At 42.0% G+C, this 12911-nt stretch overlaps 1 protein-coding gene across 5 annotated transcripts in view; it reads left to right on the top strand.

Annotated features, from left to right (window-relative positions):
- The window catches only part of MROH1 (maestro heat like repeat family member 1), a 411563-nt gene that overhangs the window by 92146 nt on the left and 306506 nt on the right, over positions 1 to 12911 (top strand). For all 5 annotated transcript variants that reach the window (XM_033934479.1, XM_033934480.1, XM_033934481.1 and 2 more), the window contains one exon: positions 6948 to 7040. In XM_033934479.1, coding sequence (XP_033790370.1) covers positions 6948 to 7040 — 93 coding nt within the window. The remainder of the gene's footprint in view (positions 1 to 6947; positions 7041 to 12911) is intronic.

Here is a 12911-nt window from a genome sequence, read left to right as displayed (position 1 = left end):
GTTCCTGTAATATGTCTCCTTCCAGCTGTCCCGCCTCCTCTGTCTGTGTAGAGACTGTAGTGAATTGCTGGAGGGGGATGGCCTCGGTCTGCACACACGCCTCTGTCCACCGTCCAGGGTCATCCTCCGTCTGTACGTAGGCCATAGCCATCCCCTGGATCCCACCCGAGACTGGAATGCTGGTCTTGATTGCAGTCCTGGTGCTTCTTGTTCTCCCTGCCATTTCAAATTGTTAGTTTTATTTACCGTATTTTCACGCATATAACGCGCGCGTTATATGCGTTTTTACCTACCGCGCATACCCCTCGCGCGTTATACGCGTGAGCGCGTTATACAAAATTTTTTTTACATAGTTCCCACACCGCCCGACGCCCGATTCACCCCCCCCAGCAGGACCGCTCGCACCCCCACCCCGAACGACCGCTCGCACGCGCTCCCACCCGCACCCGCATCCACGATCGGAGCAAGAGGGAGCCCAAGCCCTCTTGCCCGGCCGACTCCCCAACTCCCCGACAATATCGGGCCAGGAGGGAGCCCAAACCCTCCTGGCCACGGCGACCCCCTACCCCCACCCCGCACTACATTACGGGCAGGAGGGATCCCAGGCCCTCCTGCCCTCGACGCAAACCCCCCTCCCTCCAACGACCGCCCCCCCCCAAGAACCTCCGACAGCCCCCCAGCCGACCCGTGACCCCCCTGGTCGACCCCCACGACACCCCCACCCCCCTTCCCCGTACCTTTGGTAGTTGGCTGGACAGACGGGAGCCAAACCCGCCTGTCCGGCAGGCAGCCAACGACGGAATGAGGCCGGATTGGCCCATCCGTCCCAAAGCTCCGCCTACTGGTGGGGCCTAAGGCGCGTGGGCCAATCAGAATAGGCCCTGGAGCCTTAGGTCCCACCTGGGGGCGCGGCCTGAGGCACATGGGCCCAACCCGACCATGTGCCTCAGGCCGCGCCCCCAGGTGAGATGCTGTTGTATAGTCAAAATAGTATTCACTGGGCAAATTACAAGGCCAGATAGAGGGGGGCCACAGCCACGTGGTGAAAAGCACACCACCAGAAAAACAGCCTTGGTGAAAACTAAGCGGCAAGCATGCTCAGACCATTGCGCATGCTTACAGAGCTGGGAGCAGGGCAGGGCGGGCGAAAGGAGAGTCGGGACAGCGCACGGAGAGGCGGGGCAGTGCACGGAAAGTCAGGGCGGGTGAACGGAGAGTCGGGACAGCGCACGGAGAGTCGGGGCAGTGCACGGAAAGTCAGGGCGGGTGAACGGAGAGTCGGGACAGCGCACGGAGAGGCGGGGGCAGTGCACGGAAAGTCAGGGAGGGTGAACGGAGAGTCGGGACAGCGCACGGAGAGTCGGGGCAGTGCACGGAAAGTCAGGGAGGGTGAACGGAGAGTCGGGACAGCGCACGGAGAGGCGGGGCAGTGCACGGAAAGTCAGGGAGGGTGAACGGATAGTCGGGGTGGCCAGAGGAGAGTCGGGGCGGGCGAAAGGACAGTCGGGCTGCATGCGCGGTATACCCGTGAGCGCGGTATACAAAAGTTTTTGTACATAAAATCGTGGTTTCTGCGCGCTATACCCGTGTGCGCGTTTTACACGGGTGCGCGTTATCTGCGTGAAAATACGGTAGGTATGCCTGCCTGTTAGTATATCACGTCCAGGGACTCCCCGGCATCCAGATGACTGGTCACCCAGTCAAAGAAGTCAATCAGATTAGTTTGGCAGGACCTTCCCCTGGTAAATCCGTTTTGGTGTGGATCACGTAAATTTTCTTTGTCTAGAATTTTGTCAAGATTCTGTTTGATCAGTGTTTCCATGAGTTTGCACACTATGGATGTAAGACTCACCGGTCTGTAATTTTCTGTCTCTGTTCTGTAGCCCTTTTTGTGGAGTGGAATTACGTTAGCTGTTTTCCAGTCTTTCCCGTGCGCATGGAAAGATTGAAGAGCACGGATAGTGGTTCAGCCAGAACTTCACTCAGCTCTCTGAGTACCCTGGGGTGTAGATTGTCTGGTCCCATGGCTTTGTCTACTTTGAGTCTTGAAAGTTCGTGGTAGACGCTACTGGGTGTAAACTCGTAATCATGAAACAGGTCATTTTGGCTGTCTGTTATCTGTAGTTGTGGACCAGCTCCCGGTGCTTCACAGGTGAATACTGAGCAGAAGTATTCGTTTAGCAGTTCTGCCTTGGTAGTATCAGAATCTGCGTAGTTTCCATCTGATTGCCTAAGGCGTTCTATCCCATTTTTGTTTCTCTTCCTGTCGCTAATGTACCTGAAAAAGGATTTGTCCCCTTTTTTAATGTTCCGTGCTAGATCTTCCTCTGTTCGAAGTTTGGCTTCCCTGACTGCCTGTTTGACAGCCTTAGATCTGGCCAGATAGTCTTCTTTTGCCTCTCTTTTCTCAAGATATGCCTAGCATTCTATTCGCTCTTTTAGCGGCCGCTGCGCACTGTGCCGTCGGCTTCATTGTCATGTCCACCATTACCCCCAAGTCCCTTTCTTGGGTACTCTCCTTCAATAATATCCCTCCCATCGTATAGCTGCACCTTGGGTTTCTGCTACCCACATGTAGTACTTTACATTTCTCAACGTTGAACTTCATCTGCCATCTCGTCGCCCATTCCCCTAGTTTGTTCAAGTCTCTTTGCAATTCTTCGCAGTCCTCTTTAGTCCGAGCTCCACTAAATAGTTTTGTGTCGTCTGCAAATTTTATTATCTCACACTTCGTCCCTGTTTCTAGATCATTTATGAATATATTAAATAGCAACGGCCCAAGCACCGAGCCCTGCGGGACACCACTCGTGACCCTCCTCCAGTCCGAGTAGTGGCCCTTCACTCCCACCCTCTGTTTCCTACCCGCTAACCAGTTTCTGATCCATCTATGTGTAGAAGAGAATTTTCCAATTCATAGAGCAAACCAGTATTTTCTCTTATAATCATTTGATGATATTGTGCCTATGTTTAGTTGATTTTTTCCCTTCAAAGTTTTGTCACTTACCATTAGGCATCATTATAGTAGTGTCAGAGCTGAAGCAGAAATGTTTGATAAGGCTCCTTTCTGAGCTGAGAAGCTTTTTAAAATGCCAACGATTATTTGTGAGTAATGTAAAATTTCATTAGACGTATTCCTGAATTTGAATTGTGACAGTTATAATAGTCAAGTACCCCAAAGAAATTGCCTTACCCAGGGCAATAGACCTGTGAGGGAGTTTCTAGGTCAGTGTTTCTCATCACGTGGTATGTGTAGCCTTGAGGGTACACAGGCCACTTTTTGGGGGTACGTGGCATGGCCGCTGTGGAGAATATTTCCTGACCGCCCATCTATCGAAGCCATGTGGGGGGATCCCTCCTTGCTCCATCCTCTTCCAGCAGCAACTCTGTGCAGGAACAGCGCATTCAGCCATTGACATGCTGCACGTGGCTGGCCCACAGTTCTTCCCTCTGACATCAATTCTGACATCGGAGAGAAGGTTGCGGGTCAGCTACGTAGCGTGTGAGTCGCTGCCTACGTCCCTGCACGGAGTTGCTGCTAGAAGAGGATGGAGCAAGTCCGGCTCTGACAAAGTAACAGGGACGGCTTCGGGGGTGGGAGGATGTTGGGGGCGGGCATTCAGATAGGCAGGGAGGGATCTCCGGCAGCAGCTTCAGCAGCGGGCGGGCAGGGAGGGATTGCCGGAAGCAACTTCAGCAGTGGGCGGGCAGGGAAGGATCCCCAGCAGTGGTGGCATACCCCCAACAAGCCCGCGTACCCCCAAGGATACGAGTACCACGTGTTGAGAAACACTGCTCTAGGACACTACCACTCCACCTTAACATGGCTAGCTCCTTCTTAGGAGGATGTGATATGGGCAGGAATTGTCAGGGAAGCAGCTGCCAGGAGGTACTAGGCTAGAGGAGACCAGGTGAGTAGGAGGAAGAAGTGTGCCCAGCATACTTCTTGACTTCAACATCCAGACACTGTGCTTGGCTGAGCTAAACCAATTCTTTGTACTAACTACATGTGAGTCCTGGACCAGGCCTTGCTACCTGTTTGGAAGAAGACTTTTGGCAGCTCAGCTCAGGAAATCAAGAGGATTCAGGGAGTGTTTTCTTTAAAGCCAATAAAGAACTTTCTACACTGTTGCTGGTTGTGTCCGGGCTCAAGAACCCAAACCCTGCTCACACCGCATTAACTGTCTAGAGCAAAGATCGAAGGAAGGTAGAGTCTGTGGTGGAGAAAACAGAGTGACTCTTCCTAGTTCCTCTTCTCTCTTATTTCATTTCATTTACTATTCATTTTCTAGTTCTATCTTTTTATTCCATTTTAATCTTTTTAGTTTTTATAAAATTAAATGTAAACTGCATAGATATTTTGCCAATACAGTAGATCAAATGCTAAATCAACTTGAGAACTTCTCACGTTCTAGTTCCTTTCCATGAGGTTTATAAATGACAGTCTTTTCAATATATCTTGCAATATTTTCTGGGTGATGAGGCTCAGGAGTAATCTAAGGAAATACTTTTTAACAGAAAGGGTGGTAGATGTGTGGAACAGTCTCCTGGTAGAGGTGGTGTAGACAGAGATTGTCTGATTTCAAGAGATAATGGTTACTGCGGATGAGTCATTTGGCCTTTTTCTGCCATCATGGTTCTATGTTTCTATAACTGATGGTGTGTTCTGCTCTCTTCCCCCTTAACTTGACTACCAAAACACTTATCCACGCCCTCATCATCTTGCCCTTAGACTACTGCAACTCGCTACTCTCAGGCCTTCTACTTAGCCATCTCACTCCCCTCCAATACATCCAGAATTTGGCTACATGATTCATATTCTGGAAGATATGCTTTATTCTAATAATAATAATAATAATAATAATAACTTTATTTTTCTATACCGCCATAGTCAGGCGACTTCTAGGCGGTTTACATTGTAAGAAGGCTGGACATTCAGCGAATAACAAGTACAGTACAATACTAATACAATACAATAAATCCACATATAATACAGTAGAGTGAGTCCAAATTCAAAACATACAATAAGTTTAAATACAGTACCGAATAAAGAGTCTAGATGCAGTACAATAGTCTAAATGGTAACTTACATATTAATTGGAGATCTAAGGGTAATGAGTGTCTGAAAGATTTAGAACATCCGTGAGAGGGGTCTTAGTGGGGAGGGGACCGTTTTAGCCAATGAATTTAGCGAATAGGGTGGTTTTGATCGATTTGCGGAAAGTATTATAAGTCATGTTTGGTTCGTTTATGTGGTTTTTCAGCCAGGTTTGCTGTCTGTTCGCTTGGAACTGGAAGGTTCTGTCCAAGAAGGATTTGTATCTGCAGCCTGTAATCTTTGGGTATGCAAAGATGTTTTTGTTTCTGGTCGTTCTTGTGGGGTTGTATAGGGTGAAGTGAGTTTGTAGGTATGAAGGTGCTAGTCCCCAGACTTATTTGAAACAGGTGCAAGCGAATTTGAATAGAATTCGCGCTTCTATTGGAAGCCAGTGTAGTTTTTTGTAGTAGGGGCTGATGTGATCGTTTTTTCTTAGTCCAAAAATTAGGTGAATGGTGGTGTTTTGTATTAGTCTCAGTTTTATTATTGTTTTTTGTGGGATGCCTAGGTAGATGATGTTGCAGTAGTCAAGGAGGGATAGGATCAGTGCCTGTACCAGCAACCTGAATGAAGAAGGGTCAAAGTATTTTTTTATGGTTCTTAGTTTCCATAGCGTGTAAAAGCATTTTTTCACTAGTGAGTTTGTGTGGTCGGTCATAGTTAGGTGAGTGTCAAGAGTGATGCCCAGTATTTTTATGTTTTTGGAAATTGCGTATTCGTGATTATTTATTTTTATCGATGTTCTCGTAATTTTGTCATTGGGACTAGCCAGAAAGACTTTTGTTTTTTCTGCGTTTAGTTTTAGTTTGAAATTAGTGGTCCATTTATCGATTTCGGTCATTGTGTTTGAGAGATTATCTACAATTTCTTTTGTGATGTCGTTTAAGGGTATGAGGATGGATATATGTCATCCGCATAAATGTAGTATATTAAATTTAGTTTTTGTAGTAGGTGACCTAAGGAGGCGATATAGATATTGAAAAGTGTGGGGGATAGGGGGGAACCTTGAGGTACGCCTGAAGGGTTTTTCCATGGTTTAGAGTAGTTTCCATTGCTGATTACTCGGTAGGATCTATTTGTTAGGAACTCTTGGAACCATTTCTTTGCCTTTCCCGAGATTCCCATTGCTTCAAGGCACAGTAGCATGATTTCGTGGTCTACCAGGTCGAACGCGCTGCTGAGATCTAGTTGTAGGATCAGTGCACTTTTGCCCTTGCTAAAGAGATCATAAAGGTGGTTCAGCAAGGAGGCTAGGACAGTTTCTGTGTTGTATCCTTTTCTGAATCCTGATTGGTGATCGTTAAGGAGGTTAAATTTGTCACGTTACCCCTCTCCTAAAGTCACTTCATTAGCTTCCTATCCGTTTCTGAATACAATTCAAACTCTTCTTACTGACCTACAAATGCACTCGCTCAGCTGCCCCTCACTATCTCTCTTCACTTATCTCCCCCTATGCTCCCCCCCCTCCGAGCTCCGCTCAGCTGGTAAGTCCCTCCTTTCTGTTCCTTTCTCTTCGGCTACCAACTCCAGACTCCATCCCTTTTGCCTTGCTGTGTCATATGCTTGGAACAAGCTACTTGAATCCCTGTGGCAGGCTCCATCTCTGTTCAAGGCCCGTTTAAAAGCCCACCTCTTTGAGAGTGCTTTCAACTCCTAACTCCTCTCACCTTGGGTCCTACATCCCTTACCCTCTATGTCAGATCTTGTCTGTCTAAGTTAGATTGTAAGCTCTTCTAAACAGGGACTGTATATAAATGTCAAAATGTACAGTGCTGTGTACGCCTTTCAGTGCCTTTGGTTCTGAGGAGTGGCTTGATGTGTGATGACACCTGCTGTTTTCTCATTCACTCAGAGCCTCTGCCAGATTCTTGAAGCCTCGGTCAACCTAGGGAGTCGCAGCCTGGAAATGCAGTTGGACCCTCTGCTCATGGCTCTGCACTTTCAGGTGAGACTTTACTTATAAGTTCTGAAAACAAAAGTACTGCATGAGCTTTAAGATCTATTTTGCCGGGTCAGTTAGAAATAGAGCCACACACTGAATAACTAGAGTTAAGAAACTGAGGACTAATTCACTAAAGACACCGATCATGTTCCGACCACTTTGCAACCCCTACTTGTTTCACTAAACTTCCTCCCGCACCCAATCTGATCCACGCATGCAAATGAGGGGGGAACGGCATGCAAATGTAGGCAGGCAGCGATTCACTCAAAGAAAAGAGGAACACCGACTGGGCTGGCCGATCCCAAAACAAGCGCCTGCTGAGGACCATTCGCACACGTCCCTGCCGACTCTCCTGCTCCATTGCCGCCCTGAAATCCCAGCCAACTTCCACCAGCCCTGCTCTCTGCCCCAAGTAAAGTATCTCTTGCTATCTGCCCCGACTCTTCTCTGCCTTAATTCTCCTGCAAAAGCTCTCTGCTGTGATTCTGTTTGCCGCCCCACGCTCTCTGCCTCGACTTTTGCTGGCTGCCCTGACTCTTCTCTGCCCTGCTCTCTGCCCCGATTCTCTGCCCTTCCCTGCAGTGCAAGCCCATGATTTTAACCCACTTTAAACCCGCAGGTTAAAACCATGGGCTCGCGAGTAAAAAAGTAAAATAAAAAACACAGACATCAAACACATGCGCAGACCATCTACAGGCAAAGTAGATGGTCTGCGCATACATCAGGATCGCTGGAGAGCAATCTGTGTAGTCGGTGGGGGGGGCGCCTACAATCACCCTCATTTGAATCGCTACCATTTGTGAATCCATCAGCCTGCCTCGGATCGTCCACGGAGCAGACAGGTTCAGGCAGGTTAGTGAATCTAGGCCAGAGTTGGTTAGGTTGCAAGAAGATGCTGTAAGTTCAACACATTGAAACATTTTCTGATTTCTCTTTTTTTTATTTTATAGTTATAGAATTTTACAATACATCTTGATAGAAATTTCCAACTCACAAGAATGAAAATTATCAAAAGAGAAAAAGAAATTATGTAACTGCAAGCTAAAGAAAAAAGGAAATTTAGACCACAAAGAGAGGGTGAAAGTCCAAGGAAATAAACCCGGAGAAAATTAAGGACCCCCCCCATAAAATTAATGAAACTTGAAACTTGCTGTTTTCTTTGATGTACTGAGCAATTATCATTTACATCTCCCTTCCACTGCCACTTCCACTTTTTACTTTTAACTGCAAGCATCAAATGTAATTAGGGAAAAGTAGTAAAAATTGGCAAAATGATTTACTTGAGTAAAAGTAACAAATGTAAGTATCAAAACCTCGAGGGGCATGGCTTGGAAGCGCATGCAAACGGTTGGGTGAGAGACAAGCTCCATGCTGACAGGCAATTTAAAGATAAATAAGTTACGGGAAAGTATTACCTACATCAAAAAGTGTGTGATAGTGATAGATGATGGCTTCGGGAAAACAGGCAAAAGCGGAGGCGTTGTTTACAAATACAGGAAGTGTGAAAAGATCCAAACCGGAGCAGCAACCCTTTCTAAGAAGCCATTGCCGAAGGAAAGTAAAGATGACAATGAAATCTTGTTAGAGCTCCGGAGGATTAAGGAAATCGTTACCAATAATGCCAGAAAACTACAAGAGGTTAAAGAGGAGGTAGCTAACCTCACAAAAAAATGGAGCTGGTTGAAATAAAAGTGGAGCAGTTAGAAAAAAGAATTGAACTTACAGAGACAGAATTATTTCAATATAAGCTGGACAGAAAGAAAACTGAAACACTTACACAAGAACTGGAAGATTGCTCCAATAGGGAGAGGAAGAGTAACCTGAGGATCTTAGGCTTACCGGAAGGGGTGGAGAAAAATAACCCAATATCCTTTTTAGAGAATTTCCTTCCTAAAATACTGCCAATGAAGACAAAATTTCCTTTGGAGATCGAACGGGCGCATAGGATCCCTACAAGGAAAACGAACAAGCAAGCAGGTCCACGTCCGTTAATTTTCAAACTGTTAAGGTACCAACAAGTTATGGAGATATTTCAATTGGCAAAAGAGAATAAAAATTTAAAGTTCCAGGACTCTCACATATATATTGTGCCTGATTTTGTGAGAGCTACAGCAAATAAAAGGAAAAAAATTTTGGATTTAAGACCACAATTAAAAAGTCTATTGGCCAAATATGGATTAATCTATCCTGCAATTATGAGAATTACTTACGAAAATAAAACAACAAACTTTGAAGACCCAGAAAAATTACAAGAATTTTTAAATCAGTATGAACAACCGATGTTTTCATAAATTATATACTGATATAAAGAGATAATAATAGTTAATATGTTATGTTATGTGATTGACTCAAAGTTAATTTAATTCAGATTTTAACTGAGAATTTAAAAAATGGAAAATGTCATGCTGTAAGACTAAATATTGAAAGTTGCCTTGGTAAAACTAATTATAGATTGGTGAGAATGGAGGTGGATACATTTCAAAACTGAATGGCTCAACGGTTTCTGGCACGGGACATGGAATGGAGGAAAGACAATTAATCTATCGATATAAAAAAGGATAGATATGGGACATGGATAATATGAAAATGCAGAAACATTGGTTTTGGTTCAGAAAGCAAATAAATGCAGAGATTATAAAGACATTGCAGCTTTTCATGATTCCATTTAAAAAAAGAAAAAAAAGAAAATTGCTGCTGTGGATCCTGCGATCGTAACTGAATTGGAGCTGAATGAACACTATCAGACCAAAATGGCTAAATACATGCGCTTCGTCTGCTCTAAGTATCCCTTGCATATGGAGGCAGAGAACTCCTTCTTTTAAGAACTAAAACAGAAAAGAATGGTAAACAAGATCTTCACAAAAAATAAATATGTCAGAGCTACTGATAGTTTCCAGATGGAGATTCACAATGAGATGGAATCGGAGCTTATTAGTGCTGTATACACTGATGTGCTACTTATTCATTAACATTTTCCTCAAGCCGATAAAAGGTATCTGATATTTCACACAGATAATTCTGAGCCTGGAAATTAAACCTTATTGGAAATTTGCAGAACTAGGAAAAAACATAATATACATCATCTAATGCGAAGGAAATACAGAGATCCATATACCCAGACTTGTCTTATGAAATTAAGAAGGGCCATTGGAACTACTCAATAAGGAAATTGTGGGACATCTTGATGGAAGTTGGGAGTAAGACTTTATACTTTAAAATTGCGGAATGCAAGTTCAAAAACAATAGAGAAAAATTAAAAATGAAGAAAACTATTAAAAATGTACTGAAGATGGAAGAAAATCTGAAAGCAAATTTCAAACATTCAAGAGACTAATGATTTAAAGAATATAATATCGATATTGAAGAAAGAAAATGGAAAAGAAACTAATACCATCTAAACAAGATATGTTCAGGATGAAAGAATAGTTGAGACTAGCTGTGAAGGAATTAGTTTAAAAAACAACAACAAAAACTAGTAAACAAAGGTATACTGTAATATGAAGAATTGCTCATATATATATATATATATATATATATATATATATAAAAAAGAATAGATATATTTGGATATTGGTTCATCTGTTTATTGATTTAATAAGTTTATATAAGATGAAATGCATTGGGAATGTAATTATAATAGATATTAATTTATTTCTGCTTAAATCTCTTAGATTAATTATAAATTATACTAAGGGGTCCTTTTATCAAGCTGTGGTAGGGGTTTAACGCGCGTAACACCACACGTTAAACTGCCTGCTGCACTAGCCGCTAATGCCTGCACTAAGCAGGCGTTAGTTTTTTAGCCGGCTGCAGGGGTTAGCACGTGATAAAATGTTCAACGCGCTAACCCCGCTAGTGCGGCTTGATAAAAGGACCCCTAAATGGATGAATTAAATAAATTAAAAGATATTATATTTTATATAAAACTCCCATGCGATGTAGTAGAGGAAAGAAAATAGCTATTGATAAATTGATCATATAATATTGAGTGTATATTATAGGGGGTATTGAGGATGGATAATTAGATTTTTAAGAAGATTTTAAAGATATAATGAACTTAATAATTAGAAGGAAAGAGGGGTAAATATATCATTGATTATTTAATAAAATTATACAATTTTAAATAAATAGGAAGATTTAAAAATGATTTATTTAATTGGATATGGAGTAGATAAATGTGGAGATTTTATGTAATTTGTTTTTCTTTTATGATAATCTCATAAAGGTTTTTTTAAGATAAATATCAACTCAATGACTAGATATAAGAGTATGTAATAAAGAAATTAGAGAAGGTATAAGATAAATTAATATGATTTTAGGTGACTTATTTTAAAAAGAGGATTTATTTATAGTCTGTCAGGAGTTTTTCACTACCTGGTCTAATGTGTGTTTCCAAGATTTCACTTATATTAAGGGTATGGGGGTAGGGTGGGGGAGAGGGTTAGAATGGGTTGGTTAGGGGGGGATAGATTATATTCAAAATTTTAAAATTGGGAAAATGATATATGTGCAGAAAATTCAGAATAAGTCGAAATATTTAAATTGGATCATATGCTTTGAATTTAAAATACATAATTTTTAATGGAGGTTAAAATTTTTTCACTGAATGTTAATAGCCTTAACCATCAAATCAAAAGAAAGAAAATCTTGTCTTTTTTTGAAACAACAGAATGCTGATATATATTATATCCAAGAGACACATCTATCAACTGTAGAATCAAAGAAGCTAGAAGGGGGATGGGTGAAGCATTGTTTTTTTGCCCCTGCTGTAGGAAAAAAAGCTGTGGTAGCTATCTTAAGTTGATTGGTTCAGATCCCTTAGGAAGATGGCTGCATGTAGATATGAGCATGGGAAATAATACCCTGGCATTGTTTAATGTATATGCCCCCAATTCGAATCAAATTGAATTTTTCAAAACTTTACAACAGTTGATACTGCCACTGGCTGCTTCTAATTTAGTAGTGGCTGGAGATTTTAATGCTGTTATGGATCCATTGATGGTTAAAAAGCCTAGTAAAATTATGAAATCATTAAGATTAGAAAATTTTGCACAGTCTTGTGATTTGAAAGATATATGGCGAATACTTCATTTTAATGAGCGGGAATTTTCATTTTGTTCACATGTTCACAAGTCCTTTTTAAGAATAGATTATATTTTTGTTTTAAATCAAATAGTTCAACAAGTGACACAAGCCTCCATAGATCCAATCATTGTATCTGATCATGGTGGAGTGTAGATTGAATTGAAAATTGCAGAAAAAGATGATAGTAGATATGTATGGAGATTTAATAATACATTGCTTACGGATTCAAACTTCCTTGAAGAATTTCAATTAAAGATGAATGAATATTTCCAATTTAATAACTCGGAAGAAATTTCCATGGAAACATTATGGGATGCCTTTAAGGCTACTTTAAGATGACAGATAATATCATATTCAGCATATATTAGGAAACAATATAAAAAACAATTTTCTGATGTGGAACAAGAAATTAAATGTTTGGAATCTAAATTGAAAGTGAATGAAAAAATTTTATTACAGAAGGTAACAGAAATGTGTGAGCAATGGAACCCATTACATCTTTCTTGGTGGGGGAGAGTCCAAACTATTAAAATGATAATATTGCCTGTGGTTTGTTATCAAATGGGTATGATACCAATTTTTTTTCAGGAGTCCTTTTATAAAAAATTAAATCGTATTCTTACAAAATTTATTTGGCTGGGTAAAAAGGCTAGAATTGCTATAGTATCTTTACAAAAGCCAATCACGGAGGGAGGGGTAAGTTTCCCCAATTTTTATAAGTATCATCAAGCCTATATTTTGCGCCAGGGTATGTATTGGGTTTACTCACAAGAATGAAAATTATCAAAA

Source organism: Geotrypetes seraphini, chromosome 2 (genome assembly GCF_902459505.1).
Source record: "Geotrypetes seraphini chromosome 2, aGeoSer1.1, whole genome shotgun sequence".
In the NCBI taxonomy this organism is placed as follows: Eukaryota; Metazoa; Chordata; class Amphibia; order Gymnophiona; family Dermophiidae; genus Geotrypetes; species Geotrypetes seraphini.
Note: the sequence above shows the minus strand (reverse complement) of the source record. Positions and strands in the feature narration are given on the sequence as shown.